Source organism: Pongo abelii, chromosome 20 (genome assembly GCF_028885655.2).
Source record: "Pongo abelii isolate AG06213 chromosome 20, NHGRI_mPonAbe1-v2.0_pri, whole genome shotgun sequence".
Taxonomy (NCBI): Eukaryota; Metazoa; Chordata; class Mammalia; order Primates; family Hominidae; genus Pongo; species Pongo abelii.
This window is the reverse complement of record NC_072005.2, coordinates 1,145,240-1,161,847: the sequence shown is the minus strand read 5'-3', so window position 1 is coordinate 1,161,847 and position 16,608 is coordinate 1,145,240. Positions and strand designations below refer to the sequence as shown.

Sequence of the window (16,608 nt, the reverse complement as noted above, 5' to 3'; positions counted from 1 at the left end):
GCATGTCCTGCCTCCAGGCTGCTTGACCCGGCTGGGCTGGGCACCTGTTCCCCACCCCTGCCCCAGTCTCCCGGGCCCCATCCCAGCCTGGCCCGTCATAACTGCCGGTCCCCAGAACTGTCCCTGGTGTGCAGCAGGCATGCAGGGTGGGCCTGCAGAGCGAGGTCCCCAGTACCAGCGGCATCTGGCGCTGAACACAGGAAGATGGGACGTTTGCTGAATGAATGCACGTCCCTGATGAGGACTGGACTTTGACAGATGAAGGGGCTGGTGGGGTGGAGCCAGAGTCCTCCGAAAGCCCTGGGTGGAGAGGATCCCCAAAGTGGGGTCAGATAGCCTGTGAGGCTCACAGCCCTGCCCTGCAGCCCTTTGGTTTGGACCAGGTGCCACCTCCCCATCTCCCTGGCCCCAGCCCTCAGCTAACCAGCCCATCCCACCGCCTGAAAATGGGCCAGAGGGCAGTGGCGACCTGCCCAAGTCCACACACAGGCCACAGGCCACACTCTCAACCCCGGGGCAGGCTCGGACGGGCTTTGCTCAGCCTGCCCTAGGGCACAGAGGGAGACTGAGTCAGGGCCCTCCCAGGAGGGATGGGTGTGCGGCCTTCCATGCTCGGGACTTTGGGCCACGATGTCCACCCCAGGGTCTTCGCAGAGCAGCGGGAAAGGACCCTGCTGGCAGGCACAGTGCCCGTCTCTGCCCCCGGCTCTGCTCCAACCGCCCCCAACCCAAGGGCGGCACGCCGCAGGGGGTCTGTGATTCCCCCCACCTCCCCGGCTCCTTTCACCCACACACCACACTAGGAGGCAGCAGCCCGATGGCAGGTTTATTGACAACCTCACGGGACACAAGCAGGCTGGGGACAGGACGGCGACAGGCTCAGGTGGCGGCGGCGGCGCTACCTGCGGTACCAGATCTGCAGCCTCCGCTCCCTCTTGATCTTCCTCTGCAGCTGCAGGATGCCGTACAGCAGGGCCTCGGCCGTGGGTGGGCAGCCTGCAGGGACCTTGCCTCAGTCTCCCTTCTCGCAGCCAGAGCCTGCATGACCGCGTGCACAGCGCAGCCGGCTCGGCTTTTGAGGGGTCTCCCGTGCCGGCCTCTGAAGGTGGAGGCTGACAGCCCTGGGTGGGCGCAGAGGTCAGGGTTTGGGAGCCGGCGCAGGGGAGGTCCCTGCAGGAAGAGTGGGGTCCTCCCCTGGGCAAGGCCCCACTGCCCTCCACCCATGGCTAATCCCGGGCTGTCACAGGAACCTCTTGGACAAGACGCTGACCTCACTAACCCGGCCCCGGCCCTAGCCCTCAGGACTCCATGGGGGCCAGCGCTCACCAGACACACTTAGCAGTGGGGAGCAGGACCCGGGGCTGCACTGGACGGAGATGGAGGCAGGGAGGCTGGGCGGAGGGAGGGGAGGTGGCCCAGAGCCCAGGCATCCCACGAGGACCCGATGACCCCCTTTCTGAGCTCCAAGCCAGAGGTCTTTGCTGGGGATCCCCTAGCCCCAGCTGCCAGGCAGGCTCATAGCAAAGGGCTTGAGCAAGAGGACGAAGCCCAGGGCCCAACGGGGACAGCAGGAGTGGAAACAGGTGGGGAAGGACAAGGCCACTGCAGGGCCTGGGAAAGGGCGGCCAGGCCCCACCTGGCAGAGCTCTGGCAAGTCCAGGCTGCTCCAAGGGAGGGAGAAGCACAGTCTGCGAGGAGGGAGGGAGGAGCGCAGTCCCCAGGGAGGGAGGAGCGCAGTCCACGCTCACAACCTGCCCCTTTGGTCTGCACTGCAGGGGAAGACACCAGGGGCATGGGCTAAGCTCTTGACCCCGGGATGGACCTCTCTGCGCTGATGAGGGTCACGGGGAGGCCCAGGCTGCTCTGTCCACTGCCCCCAGGTGACCTGAACCATGCAGAACGCTGAACAAATCAACGCCCTTTCCAGGGAAGTGGAATCCAAAGTCAGAGCCTGTTCCTCCACTTTTGAGAGGCGCCAGGATGTGCCTCCTGCTTGCCCAACCCCCCAGACTCGGGACTCAGGGCTGGGCTCTCTGCGCATGCGCTACTGCCGCAGCACAAGGTGGCCAAGAACAGGACCTCTGTCCCCTGTCCCACATGAGCGCCACCTCCAAGCCTGCCTACCGTGGACCATTGTCAAGGCGAGCGCTCCGGGGGGGGTGGCCCTCGTGGGACCACGTGAGGCGCAAGAGTCCCACGGGATCACCAGATATAAAGAATGTTCCCCGTGCGACGTGAATTTCAGGTATGCAGCCAATGCTCTTTTTAGTGTCAGTATAGCCCAAATATTGTTGGGATATACTCGTACTAAACAATTACTACTAATTGTTTTCCTGATGGTCAAATTCACCCTAACCTCACTGTCAAACTAAGCCTCCTACGTTTTCATGTGCCAAATCCGGCCACCCCGGGTCCCAGGGAGTCCTCGTGCCCTTCTGTAAGGCTGAGGGCGCGGGATAGTGTCTTGGCCTCCAGGAACCTTCTCTCTTGGTATTTCTAACTGCAGGTCTTTGGTTTCTGTCAGGCAGGACCATATGAAACTGCTGTAAACCAGGCGAGTGTCAGGAATTCCACTCCGCCTCCCCTCCTCCCTCTGATCCCTCTGATGCCTGAATACATCGCTGACTTCTCATAGGGGACACGCTCCACTAAGAGGGAGAGCCCCGAGTCGGCCCATCCACAGGATGGGGGAGCCCGCCGTCTGCTCGGGGTGTGGGACTCCCTCACAGGGGCCGCCGGGCTCCGTGTGGCACTGGCCCTGTCCCCAGCTCCCTCGTGGGCGGTGCGGTCCCGGCCCTACCTGGGATGTAGATGTCCACAGGCACGATGCGGTCGCAGCCCCTCACCACCGAGTACGAGTAGTGGTAGTAGCCTCCTCCGTTGGCGCAGCTGTGGGGAAGGCGCCGGGAGGGGAGTGTGCCGAGGACCCGCCTGCCCACCCTCCCTCCTCGCAGCTGTGGGGGAGGCGCCGGGAGGGGAGTGTGCCGAGGACCCGCCTGCCCACCCTCCCTCCTCGCAGCTGTGGGGGAGGCGCCGTGAGGAGCACCTGTCGAGGACCCGCCCTGTCCACCCTCCCTCCACGAGGCCTCGCCCCATCCCCACCCGCCTTCAACTGCACGCCGGGCACCTACGAGGCTGGAACTTGTCACGGAGAAGCAATGAGCAAACACATACAGGCTCCCAGAGCCTCTGTGGGACCCGTGGGGCACAAGCACACGCGTGGCTGATAACTCGGGGAAAAGTGCTCCCCTCCCAAGGGGGCTCCTGACCATGGATTCCTGGGGCTGGGAAGTGTCAGATCACATGTGTCAACAAAAAGCCACTTCAAACAGCCACAGTGCCGACACCTAGCCCGTCTATGGGGTGGCTGAGCCTCACACGAGGCCCTCGCCCGATTCCGGCTCTGTCAGTGAGGTGCTGGGGTCCACCCGGGGCAGGTAGCTGGAAACCCCAGGCGACCACACAGTCTCCACTCCCAGCACTGCTTCCTGCAGCCGTAAAAATGGACATAACCTGAATGCCCAGCAGTGGGAGACGGTTATGAAAACTCTGGAATATTCTAATTAACTGTTTAGAATTAGATTAGTAATATGTCCACACAGTGGGATATTACTCAGCCAAGAAAAGGAGCGAGGCTCGGACACAGGCCACAGCGTGGATGCACCTTGAGGATATCACGCTCAGTGAGAGACGCCAGACATAGAAGGTCACACAGTGTGTGATCCTGTTTCTGTGAAATGTCCAGGACGGGCCCATCCACAGAGACAGGGAAGGGAGGTGTGGGCACCGGGGGCTCGGAAGGGGATGCAGAGTGACTGCTGATGGGGACAGCGTTTCATTTGGGGGTGATGAGAATGTTCTGGAATTAGAGGTGGTGGCCTAAAAACCACTGAACTGCTCGCTTTAAAAGGGTAAACTTAGCAACACCCAATCTCTACAAAAATTTTAAAAATTAGGCACCGTGGAGCACATCTGTAATCCCAGCACTTTGGGAGGCTAAGGTTGGGGGATCGCTTGAGCCCAGGAGGTCAAGGCTGCAGTGAGCTATGACTGCACCACTGCACTCCAGCCTGAGCAACTCACTGAGACTCTGTCTCTAAAAAATAAAAATAATAAATATTGGCCAGGCATGGTGGCTCATGCCTGTAATCCCAGCACTTTGGAAGGCTGAGGTGGGTGGATCACGAGATCAGGAGATCTAGACCATCCTAGCCAACATGGTGAAACCTCTTCTTCACTAAAAATACAAAAATTGGCCAGGTGCGGTGGCGGGCGCCTGTAATCCCAGCTACTCGGGAGGCCGAGGCAGGAGAATCACTTGAACCTGGGAGGCAGAGGTGGTAGTGAGCCGAGATCATGCCACTGCACTCCAGCCTGGGCGACAGAGCTAGACTCCATCTTTAAATAAATAAATAAATAAATATTTTAAAACGTTAAGAGACTAAATACCTTTCAATGTTATGGGGAAATGACTAAAAATGATGGCAAGGCCAGGCGTGGTGGCTTACGCCTATAATCCCAGCACTTTGGGAGACCGAGGCAGGCGGATCACCTGAGGGAGTTCAAGACCAGCCTGGCCAACATGGTGAAACCCCATCTCTACTAAAAATACAAAAATTAGCTGGGTGTGGTGGTGCATGCCTGTAATCCCAGCTACTTGGGAGGCCGAGGCAGGAGAATTGCTTGAACCTGCGAGGCGGAGGTTGCAGTGAGCCAAGATCCTTCCACCGCACTCCAGCCTGGGCGACAGAGCAAGACTCTGTCTCAAAAAAAAAAAAAAAAAAAAATGATGGCAAGTTAGAAGTCTGAGATTATAAAACTATCTACAGCACCTGTCATCGCTTATGTGTAAGTAAAGCAGAGAACTGGGCGGAATGTGAGGTCTGCTGCGTGGGGGTGGACGGGAGGAATCGTTCTGGGGAGAGGCCCACCAGCGCATCTGCGTAGGGTGGAGGCACTGAGATGGCTGAAGGGCAGCGCCGGGACCACGTGGGATTTCACTGAATGTAAATGACACTTTTGATAAGCGCCATTAGGGCACAGCTAGGCCAGCACTCACGCTACGTCTGTACCTGGAGACGCCCCGCCCTGCACTCACCTCCCCATGGAGACCACGTAGCGCGGCTCCGGCATCTGGTCGTAGACCTGGAAGAGAGACGGGGTCCGTGCGCAGCTCACTCTGGGGGCGGCTGGGCGGCGGGGACGAGGCCTACCTTGCGAAGCGCTGGGGCCATCTTGTTGGTGAGTGTGCCGGCCACGATCATGACGTCGGACTGGCGCGGGCTGGCGCGGAAGACCACGCCGAAGCGGTCCATGTCGTAGCGGGGTGCGGCCATGTGCATCATCTCCACGGCGCAGCAGGCCAGGCCGAAGGTCATGGGCCACAGAGAACTCTGCAGAGGCCAGGCTCGGGTCAGATGCCACCCCCGGAGCCCCGCGTGGCCCAGCGTGAGACTCCACGTGGAGCACCTAGAACCCCCGACTCATGTCCCGGGGCGGCAGCCGGCAGAGGTGAGAGGCACAGCGGCTCCTGCAGGTGGCTTCCGGGCCCCAAGAGTTTAAAGCGCGCCCCACCAGCCACATTCGAATAAATAAAATAGAGAGAAACGGGTGAGATCTGTCCTTATCACACAGTTCCTCGAACCCAGTGTATCCTAAGTCCCACCATTTCAACAGGGGGCTCCAGCCACTCTCTGAGCGCGTGGGCTACAGGCGATTAGTAGCGCAGGTCTGACCAGGAACTCTCTGCATTAACTAGATCTGGGTCCGCATACCAAGTGCGACGCCTCCAGGAAGCCCTCTCAGATCTCCTTGGCCACTCTCTCTCCTCTCCTCCATCTCTGTAGCTTCTCATTTCCCCCGCGATTCCCGCTCTCCCTGCACGCGGCTCCGAGACCTGGCAGGGGCCCTGCTGCATGTGTTGGCGGGTGACAGGGCCAGACTACAGAGCGAGGCAGGGCTGCCCGGGCAGAAACGGCCAGGCCCACCTGCCCACCAGGAGCCTGTGTTGGGACGGCCCCTGGCCATGCCTCAGGTGCCCTCCATTAGAAACTATCCTGCAGTGGGCATCCTTGTCTCGACCACTGCGGCCCTGGCAGGATGTTCGCAGTGGCATTGTTTAGGAAACAAAAAACAAAAGGAAACAGTGAACGTCCATCAATGGGGGATTGTTGAACCCGGGCTGTCGCGGCAAGTGCCGCAGGAGCTGGAGGGAGCTGCACGTGCTCACGCTGCAGGGGGATGGCAGGGGCTGCGTGGGGACTGGCGCCACAGGTAGGGGAGGCTTTAGACGAGTACCGAGAAGGATCTACTGCCTTCACACGCGCTCCTTTTAACTTAAAACACTGCTTTCACCTTAAAAGAGAAACAAGAGGAACACACAAAAGCCCAAAAGAGAATGACGGAAAGGGAGGGGGTCATCTCAAGCAGGGTCCGAATCCTCAGATGGAACCACAGGCCACTAGGCCAGCACAGGGGCCTCCGGGAGGGTCCACCCTGCTCCACAGCTGCACGGGTGTGTGTGCATCAGTGAGTGTCCCTGTGTGCATGCATGCCAATAGGTGCACATGCATGTGTCCACACAAGGATGTGTGTGCATGTGTGTGCGTGAGTGTGCATACATGTGTGAGTGTGCATGTGTACGTGTGTGTGCATATGTGTGCATGAGTGCGTGTGTAAATGTGTGCATGTGTGTGCGTGTGCGCATGAGTGCGAGTGTGCATGTGCGTATGTATAGGTGTGCATGTGTGCACAAGTGTGTGCATGTGTGTGCATGTGTGCATATGTGTGTGCATGTGTGCGTGTGTGCATGTGTATGTGTCAGTGTGCGTGTGTGCAAGTGTGCATATGTGCATGTGTGTGCGTGAGTGGTGCATGTACACATGTCTGTCCATACATGTGAGCTTGCATGCATGTGTTGTGTGTGTACGTGTCTGTACGTTTGTGTGTGTATGTGTGTGCCTGTGAGTGTGCAGAGAGGCCCTGGCACTCGAGGAGGGCCTGAAGCTCATAGTAGACTCACCCGGCGGGCCCAGTTGATGAGGTCATCCAGCTTGGCCACCACATACTCGCCCCGGCTGCTGGGTTTGGGAGCCACGGCTCTGGCCTTTGGCAGGGCAGGCTGGGTGCTGGCACAGAGACACATGGGCACAGGAGGCGTCAGCCACACAGGTGCATCCCAGAGGCGGATGCCAGCCCCCACGGCCGCTGCCAGAGGCCTGGACCCACATGAGGTCAGGGACTGGGATGTGCGACCCCCTCCCTGCCCCATCCAGGCACCCCAGTGACTGCGGCACTGATGCAGAAAATGTGGAAGGGATGGGGGTGGGGCGGGGGGGGGTACAACCTCCCCCAGAAGGCCAGCTTCACCTGCTTGGGCCATCGGTGGCCACGCTCTGATGAACACCTTGTGCCTGCACAGCTGTGCCCACGCTGGAGCTGCCGGGAGATGGAACGCAGGTCAGTGGCTGTCCCAGGCCCCTCCAGCTCCCCCAGCCCCACTCACTGTTGTCCTGCCTCTCCCCTCCCTGCTGCGAGACTGCTCTCGCCTCTGCCTGTCAGTACTTGGGCCACTGGCCAGAGCCCCTGGGGCCGTGTGGCCATCGCCCTGACCCCCAATGATGGCCCAGACTTGAATGGAGTTTATTTTGTGATGTACCCAGCAGGTCAACAGTGTCCAAGCAAGGACAGTCCCAGGATCATCCACAGAAGGAAACTGGCACCAGACCCTCCACACATGACCAAGGTTAGATCCCTGGGCACACACCCTCACCGCCCTGTCAGTCGCCTGGGTCTCCAGGAGGCCTGCGCCTGGCTGCCATCTGCACAGGGCTCACAGCATGCCTTCCCACCCCAGGTGGCAGTGAGCTCTGACGGCACTGAGCCGGGCCCACAGGGTTTTCCTCCTGACTGTCCAGCTTTTGCCACTGCGTGGACTGTCCCAGGGAGGGTCCCAGCACATCACGGGCAGCGTGCAGACCGTCACCTGCATCCTGTCCCTAACACACCACGTGACCTTCAACAAGGCGCCCCCCCCCGCCCCCCTTTCATCTGTCGCTGCTGAAGGCCCCTCCCAGCTGAGGGCTGGAGACTCAGGTACTCACCGAAGACCAAGGATCCAGAAGCTGCGCAGGCCAGGAGCTGCAGAGAGGACCACAAGGGTGGGGACAGTGAGCTGCAGGCAGCACCAGGGGCCACCGATTCAGGATCTCTGGAAGGGCCGCAGGGCCGGCCTCCAGGCGCTTCCCCGTCAGGCTCCTGCCCGCACGGCCTAGCTCTGACCCCAACTCGCGTGCCACTTAACAAACGTTAGGTAACGAGGGGGTTTTCAGAACACGAGCGAGTCTTAGTCCCTTGCTTGAGACCCCATGGCCCCGGAAGGAACCCAAACACTGCCCCGTCTCCCCGCCCTGGCGATCTTCACTGGCACCTGACGCTTTCCTGCGCCAGGGCCTCTGCAGTGGCTGCTCCCCTGCAGGGGACACCCCGCCTCACACTTGCACACCGCTGGCCCCTTCTCATGAGGCAGGTTTCAGCTCAGATACCAGGGGCATCCCGCCTACACCAGCACCCCAGGTCCTCTGGTTGCCGGCACCCGGTTCTATCTCCATCTATGCGTGCTTGTGGGGTGCCTGCCACTCCAGCAATGCCAGGGCCTCCCTGGGCACCCAGTGCTCGTCCTGGCCTCAGCTGTGCCTGACAAGCATGTGCTGGGTGCTCCAGGCCCTGGTTAGTGCTAGGGGGTTTCCCACGCAGCTGAGCACAGGCCCCATCCTCCAGGAATCTGCAGTCCGCTGAGCAGGGAGGGCGCTGCCCACGTCAACCTACACAGCAAAGCACCCCTAGAGGAGCCAGCCTCAAAGGAAGCGCAGAGGAGGGAACGCGCCTGCACGAAGGCTCCTGGGAGAGCCTTCTCGAGGCGAAGGCTGAGGCCAGAGCAGGGCCTGCCACACACAGGGGCACTCAGCGGGAGGAAACGCCTGGAGGTGCAAGGAATCCTGGCTCACAAGGAAGAAGCTAGAAAGGCAGGCTTGGTGCTGGTGAGGGCTGAACTGTGTCCCTCCACCCGACCTGCATCTGAAGCCCTAACCCCAGGACCTCAGAATGTGACTGCTTTTGGAGATGGGGTCTTTAAAGGGATCATTAATGCCTGGGCATGGTGGCTCAAGCCTGTAATTCCAGCACTTCATGAGGCGGAGGCAGGTGGATCACTTGAGGTCAGGAGTTCGAGACCAGCCTGGGCAACACGGTGAAACCCCGTCTCTACTAAAAATACAAAAATTAGCTAGGTGTAGTAGCAGGTACCTGTAATCCCAGCTACTCGAGAGGCTGAGGCAGGAGAATCACTTGAACCCGGGAGGTAGAGGTTGCAGTGAGCAGAGGTTGCGCCACTGCACTCCAGCCTGGGTGACAGAGGGAGATTCCATCTCAAAAAATAAAATAAAGGGTCATTATAAAGTACAGTGAGGTCATGAGGGTGGGCCCTCATCCGATATGACTTATGTCCTTGTAAGAAAAGGCGATCAGGACACAAACATGTACAGAGAAAAGATGCAGGGAGAAGATGGCCACGGGTAAGCCAAGGACAGAGGCCTCAGCAGGAACTAACCCTGCTGACCCCCAGTCTTGGCCTTCCAGACCCCAGAACTGTGAGAACATCAGCTTCTGTTGAAGCTGCCTAGGTGATGGTACTTTGTTGCTGTGGGTGAGGTGAGGCCCGATGGAGAGGCTGTGGGCAGCCTCCAGGGACCAGGGCCAGGGTTTGATGCCCCTGAAAGCGGCGATCCGTGGGGCCTTCTCCTGCCTCTGAGACCCTCCCTCACCCCAGCCTTAGCCTCATCCGGGGTTGCTGTTTCCCATGGCCCCGTCCAGGCTGCAACTCTCTGAAGGACACAAGCCTGTGACCTACTTCTTGGCATGCCTGAGGCTGGGCACAGCAGACAGGCTAACTGCCCAGCCCCAGGCTCTGGTGGGAGCTGCCCCACTCCAGGTGTCAGTTTCCCAAGCTGAAAATTCAGGACTTTAGGTAAGCTCCTAGCAGAGGAAATGCTCTTCTGAGAACCTCTGAGGGGATGGGATTCTGTGCCTCTAGGTCAGGGGTTTTTTTTGTTGTTGTTGTTGTTTTTGTTTTTTTGAGACGGAGTTTTGCTCTTGTCGCCCAGGCTGGAGTGCAATGGCACAATCTTGGCTCACTGCAACCTCCAACTCCCAGGTTCAAGCTATTCTCCTGCCTCAGCCTCCCGAGTAGCTGGGATTACAGGCGCTTGCTACCACGCTCAGCTAATTTTGTATTTTTTAGTAGAGACGGGGTTTCTCCATGTTGATCAGGCTGGTCTTGAACTCCCGAACTCGAGGATCCGCCCACCTCAGCCTCCCAAAGTGCTGGGATTACAGGCGTGAGCCACCACGCCTAGCTGGGTTTTTTTTTTTGTTTTTTTCCTGAGACGGAGTTTCACTCTTGTTGCCCAGGATGGAGTGCGATGGTGCAATCTCAGCTCACTGCAACCTCCGCCTCCCGGGTTCAAGCAATTCTCTTGCCCCAGCCCCCCTAGTAGCTAGGATTACAGGCATGCGCCACCACACCCAGCTGATTTTGTATTTTTAGTAGAGACGGGGTTTCTCCATGTTGGTCAGGCTGGTCTCGAACTCCTGACCTCAGCTGATCCACCCACCTTGGCCTTCCAAAGTGCTGGGATTACAGGCGTGAGCCACCGCGCGTGGGCCAGGCATTCTTAACAAGGGGCCTGGTGAGGATTCAGAACCGTGAATTTGCTTGGAATAAAAAACAATATGTCTTTGTTGTCACCAGCATCTTATGGAAAATTAGCCCTTCATTCAATTCTTAGCGTAGGCTGGGTGCCGTGGCTCCCAGCACTTTGGGAGGCTGAGGTGGGAGGATTGCTTGAACTCAGAAGTTCGAGACCAGCCTGGGCAACAGGGTAAGACCCCCGCATCTCTACTAAAAATACAAAAACTATCCAGGCATGGTGGCGCATACCTGTGGTCCCAGCTACACAGGACACTGAAGTGCCAGAATCGCTTGAGCCTGGGAGGCACAGGTTGCAGTGATGAGCCAAGATGGCACCACTGCACTCCAGTCTGAGCGACAGAGGCAGACTCTGCCTTAATAAATAAATAAAATAAAAAATTCTTAGCATAGACAACAAAATACGGCAGTATTAGCAGGACCTGTAACTTTTCACCAAGAGGAATCACAGATGTTTCCTAGCCATGGTGCAGGGGCTGCAGACGTTTCCGCATCATCAAAGCCTCATTTCCACTCCTCACTCCTTCCAAACCACAGTCGTAATTAGACCTGCCGCTAGATCGCGTTCATAAGGGAAACATTTAGATTACTAAGTCGCCAATCAGGTTTCAAGACAATCTTTTAATAACTGCCTCTCCGTGTAACTGATTTTCTTGCAATTCTATGGATTTTATTCCATGCATTTAATAACTTTATCTGAGCAGGGGTCCGCAGGCTTCAGCTGATCCCAAAAAAGTCCCTGGAGCAGGACAGGCTCTGCGAGAGGCCCTTACCTCTCAGGGGTGGGGAGGGAGGTGGAGGGTCCAGCAGGGTGGCGTGGATGTCCTGAGTCCTGTTCCTTCCCAGGCCCGGCCCTGTGACCTCGAGGACCCTCAACGGGCCTCAGTTTCCCAGCCTGTCAGGCAGGCCCCGCTCTCTCCAGGGCATCTCAAGGGCAGCCTCGCGGGCCGTGCCCCGGTCTCGGGGACGTGAATGGGGCCCCTCCAGCCTCCGCCCCGAGCGCCTTCCTGAGGCTGGGGGCTTGCGTCATGACCTGCCGGGCCTCGGTTTCCCCGACCGTACTCTGGACGCAGTAACGGAGACCGTTCATCGCAAGCCGGGAGGGAGCCCGAGGAGCGGCCGGCTCGGAGAAGCCGGGAGGGGACCGCGGCCACGACGCCGGCACCGACCCCCGACGCCACCACGGCACCCGACGCTCCCACGGCCCCAGACCCGCGCTGCCCCACACCCGCCGCCGGCGCCGCGCTCACCTGACAGCGCCGCCATCTTGCCCTCGGCCTTCAGACAACCTCTGAGGTCCGTTCTCCTTAGCGCTCCGGGTTCCCGGGGCCGTCGCCCAAAGTGGCTCGGAGCGCATGCGGAAACTGGAACCCGGAGCCAGCAGGTTCCGCTGCGCTTTCGGCCTCCGTGGTTGTGCCTGCGCTGTGCACCCCCGAATCACCCGAGACGGAAACGTCATCGGAGTGCGCGCATAGGGGCCGCGGGTCTGTGGCGGACCGACAAAAACAGAAGCAGCATTCATTTTGTTGTTATTCCGGGGCGGCTAAAAGTCACCGTCCGTCCCTGGGTGGGCTCGAACCACCAACCTTTCGGTTAACAGCCGAACGCGCTAACCGATTGCGCCACAGAGACAGCCCTGCGGCTCGGCTCCCGGGGAGACCTTATAAAGGATGTGGGGCCTGCTGACGCGAAACGAGCTGCGCCTGCGCGAGTAAGGCGCAGCGCGGGACGGAGTCCCGGCGAGAGCGACCCCTGCCGCCCAGCCGAAATAGCTCAGTTGGGAGAGCGTTAGACTGAAGATCTAAAGGTCCCTGGTTCGATCCCGGGTTTCGGCAAAAGTTTTAGCGCCCCTTGCGATCATTGGTGACCTTTGTTCAGGACTGGTCCAGCTGCCTCGCAGCTATCCCGGACCCCTTCCCGGAACATCACCCCATTCTGCAGAGGAGGAGTCGGGACGTGGACTCATCCCAAGGTAGGGGGGCTCAGACCTCACAACCCCAAAGCCTCCTCTTCCCACCTCCAAGAGGTCATACTTTCAGCTCTAACTTCCCCCTTCCCTGACACACCCTCGATTTTCCATCTTGCTTAAATTGATAAGTTTACAACCAGTACCAATGATATAAAAACTAACACTAAACACCCAAACTAGCAAAACAGAGTTTGTAGAACGCTTTCTGCATGCATATCATTTAATTTTCACAATTCCACTGGAGGTTTTGTCTGCCTGTTTTATGATTACGAAAACAGAGGCGAAGGCCGGCGTGGTGGTTCACGCTTGTAATCCCAGCACTTTGGGAGGCCAAGGCAGGCAAATCACCTGAGGTCAGGAGTTTGAAACCAACCTGGCCAATATGGTGAAACCCCATATCTAAATCCCAGCTACTCAGGAGGCTGAGGCAGGAGAATCACTTCAATCCGGGAGGCGGAGGTTGCAGTGAGCTGAGATTGTGCCACCGCACTCCAGCCACCGCACTCCAGCCTGGGCGACAGAGTGAGACTCCATCTCAAAAAAAAAAAAAATAAAGAAAACAGAGGCGCAAATTAGGTAGACACAGGTGAGTAGCAAGACTGGGGGCCCCTTGAGGACCACAACAGGTGTTTACTGAATTCGTGCCATGGGCTGGGGACCCACTGCTGAGCAAAGCCAGGCCTGGTCTCTGTTCTTGGGCAGCTCAAAAGGATTGGAGGGGCCCAGCATGGTGGCTCACACCTCTAATCCCAGCACTTTAGGAAGCCGAGGCAGGAGGATCACTTGAAGCCACGAGCTTGAGACCAGCCTGGGCAACATAGCAAGGCCCCATCTCTACAATAAATAATAATAATAAAGACTTGGAGGAAAAGCTGACGGGAACCTAAGAGGTTGGCAGGTGCACAAAACCCTCTTCCTTCTATAGTTCTCATAGCTGCCCATGCTGTAGCGTTTTGGTTTTATTTTTATTTATTTTTTTGAGATGGAGTCTTGCTCTGTCACCCAGGCTGGAGTGCAGTGGCAAGATCTCAGCTCACTGCAGCCTCCACCTCCCTGGTTCAAGTGATTCTCCTGCCTCAGCCTCCTGCGTAGCTGGGATTACACGCACACACTACCACGCCCAGCTAATTTTTGTATTTTTAATAGAGACAGGGTTTGTTGGCCAGGCTGGTCTTGAACTCCTGACCTCAGGTGATCTGCCCACCTCGGCCTCCCAGAGTGCTGGGATTCAGAAGTGAGGAACTACGCCTTGCCATGGTTTTGGTCTTAAATTTATATAAATATTTTTAGAATAATTTAGAGTTCTGAGTACCCCATGCCCAGTTCATGAGTGTGATACATTTGTTACATGATACATTATTACTGACCAAAATCTACACTCTATCCAAGTTTCCTGGGTTTCCTCTAATGCCCTTTCCTGGCCAGGGCTCCATCCGGGACCCTACGTGGCATCAGGCATGGTGTTTCCTCAGCTCCTGGGACCGTGGCCGTTTCTCAGGCATTCCTGTTTCTGATGCCCTGCACAGTTCTGAGGCAGGACTTACTGTGGAACACTGCTCATTAGGGATTTTGCTTGTGGATTTTTTTTTATACAGTCAGGGACAGCAGAGTGCCTCCCCTGTCCCGGGCATGCCATGCCGGGGTCATGTGTCAGCTGCCCTGGACTCTTCCCGGGAGGAACAATGAAGCCAGCCCAAGGGTTTCTGGCGGCTCTTAGCCCTAGTGGTGGTGGTGGGGGATGGGGTGGGGACTGCAGCTGAGCTCAGTGGGGGCCAAGGGGGACGGTCCTCGGGCCGCTGGGATGACAGGGCCCCTGGGCTCGTGTCTGCTGTTCAGGCTCTTGCCTTCCTATGGGGTCTTTTTTTTTTTTTTTTTTTTTTTGAGACGGAGTCTCGCTCTGTCCCCCAGGCTGGAGTCTTGCTCTGTCCCCCAGGCTGGAGTGCAATGGCACAATCTCAGCTCATTGCAACCTCTGCCTCCTGGGTTTAAGCAATTCTCCTGCTTCAGCCTCCTGAGTGGCTGAGATCACACGCATCCACCACCACACCCGGCTAATTTTTGTATTTTTAGTAGAGATGGGATTTCACCATGTTGGCCAGGCCGGTCTCAAACTCCTGACCTCACGTGATCTACCCACCTCGGCCTCCCAGAGTGCTGGGATTACAGGTGGGAGCCACCGAGCCCAGTCCCTATAGGGTCTTCATGTTCAACCAGGGCTGTTCTGCGTGACCAACAGAATGGCAATGATATTCATGTGCGGCTGCTGTGGCTCCTGGGCCGCTGACTCAGAGGCAAGCTGGCCATTACAGAGGGTGGGCACTCAGGCGGCTTGACCCATGTGGAGGAGAACCGCGGCCTCCTTCCCATCCCTTGCCCCGAGCAAGGCTCCTCAGACCCCCAGCCCCGTTGGAGCCTTCCGATGATGTGGCCCCAACCAGCATCTGGACTGCAGCCCCATGAGCCACCCCAGAAACCCCTGGCCAGGCTGCCCTTAGATCCTTGTCCCACAGAAACTGTGTGGAGAATGTTCCAGGCGCTGGGTTTCGGGGTGGCATTCTGCTGCAAAGGGGGCTGACTGATGGGCGGACTGGACAGAAGGGTGAGGTAGGTGGGGAGAAGAAGAATCTGGTTCAGGAACTCGGGGCCCTGGAGGACACCCCGAGACAGGGAACATGGAGGAGCTGGTTTCATGGGGCAGAGGCAGGACATGAGCAGAGGGCAGGCAACAGTTCCAGAAACAGCTCGGGCCAGTGAGAGGGGAAGGACCCAGAGTGGGGTGAGAGTGGGAATTGGAGAAGGTAAGGAGGGGGCGTGAGGCTGGCACAGGGAGGGAGGCAGACAGTCACAAGAACTCAGGCAGGCCAGCTGCAGTGGCTCTTGCCTATAATCGCAGCACTTTGGAGGCCGATGAGGATCACTTAGCCTCGGAAACACAGCAAGCCCCATTTCTACAAGAAGCACAAAAATTAGCCGGGCATGGTGGTGCACACCTGTGGTCCCAGCTTCTTGGGAGGCTGAAGTGGGAGGATCGCTTGAGCCAGGGAGTTCAAGGCTGCAGTGAGCCATGTTTGCACCACTGTACTCCAGCTTGGGCAACAGAGCCAGACCCTGTCTCAAACCAACCAACCAACCAACCAACCAACCAACCAACCAACCAAAGCAAAACAGAAAATGCCTCAGGCAGTGGGGCCCACAGAGTGAGGTTTCTGTGGTTTGGAATTCTCGCTGCGTGCCTGTGTTGCCCCTTTAAGATGGACGAAGTGCCCCGTGCGGCCACCAAGGCCTCCTTGTTGGAAGTGATCAGACAGGCGCGGCTGCCCCAGTGAGGGGAACCCCAAATTCCCCCTCACACTGCTGGGAACAAGTGAGACCGGCTTCGGAAAAAGCATTGGCAGGGACGTGGGGGTCTCTGCGGCTCAGTGAAGGGGGTTGGGGAGTGTGGGCCAGGTGGTTGGGGGGCTGGCAGAAGCACGCATCCAGGCTCTGAGACACCAGCTGGGCCAAGCCAGAGACGGAAGGGGCAGGGGCAGGGGAAGGACGCCATGGTTTGTGGACAGCAGTTTTCCATGGAGAACCAGGCCATGTATGGGGACATCTGTGGTCATCTCGATGGTAGAGGTGGGAGCTCTGGGCATGGAGCCAGCCGCTCAGCACCCGGCAGGACCCAGGACACCCCACCCCAGTGACCCAGGTCCAATGTCCTCAGTGCCAGGGACAGGCTCAGGTGGGGCTGCAGGGTTGGCTAGCTGCCAGGAGAGGGGCAGAGTGTGTACAGGCTTCTAAGGGCAAGGCTCCTGGCATCTCCCTGCGTGTGTGCACGGGGTCAAGCCTGTCTTCCCAGGGCTACAGTGGCAGTCGAGGCACGCCAGCCATG

At 58.2% G+C, this 16,608-nt stretch overlaps 1 protein-coding gene and 2 non-coding genes across 4 annotated transcripts; 1 reads left to right on the top strand and 2 right to left on the bottom strand.

The window, feature by feature from the left end:
* Positions 1–806: 806 nt before the first annotated feature.
* On the bottom strand, positions 807–12,415 carry NDUFS7 (NADH:ubiquinone oxidoreductase core subunit S7). Of its 2 annotated transcripts, none has more exons than XM_054538451.2 (8): positions 12,016–12,415; positions 8,103–8,139; positions 7,369–7,437; positions 7,022–7,127; positions 5,214–5,393; positions 5,099–5,145; positions 2,801–2,889; positions 807–1,121 (listed from the first exon to the last, which is right to left on the bottom strand). In XM_054538451.2, exons 1-8 carry the CDS (start codon positions 12,029–12,031, stop codon positions 880–882), a joined length of 786 nt encoding a protein of 261 aa, XP_054394426.2. In that variant the 5' UTR covers positions 12,032–12,415; the 3' UTR covers positions 807–879. The 2 variants fall into 2 exon arrangements, with proteins under 2 accessions (XP_054394426.2, NP_001126953.1); NM_001133481.1 differs by having other exon boundaries at positions 813–996; positions 12,016–12,051.
* On the bottom strand, positions 12,324–12,397 carry TRNAN-GUU (transfer RNA asparagine (anticodon GUU)). The gene has a single exon. It is a non-coding gene; the product is annotated as a tRNA-Asn (tRNA).
* Positions 12,416–12,527: 112 nt separating the features above from the next.
* On the top strand, positions 12,528–12,600 carry TRNAF-GAA (transfer RNA phenylalanine (anticodon GAA)). Its single transcript has one exon. It is a non-coding gene; the product is annotated as a tRNA-Phe (tRNA).
* Positions 12,601–16,608: the final 4,008 nt, after the last annotated feature.

What these genes read in the sequence shown, in the direction of transcription:
- NDUFS7 (XM_054538451.2), bottom strand. An exon ending in TGGCCCCAGCGCTTCGCAAG is followed by an intron (nt 5,146 to 5,213) that starts GTAGGCCTCGTC and finishes TCTCTCTTCCAG; the next exon opens with GTCTACGACCAGATGCCGGA. An exon ending in TACGTGGTCTCCATGGGGAG is followed by an intron (nt 2,890 to 5,098) that starts GTGAGTGCAGGG and finishes CCTTCCCCACAG; the next exon opens with CTGCGCCAACGGAGGAGGCT.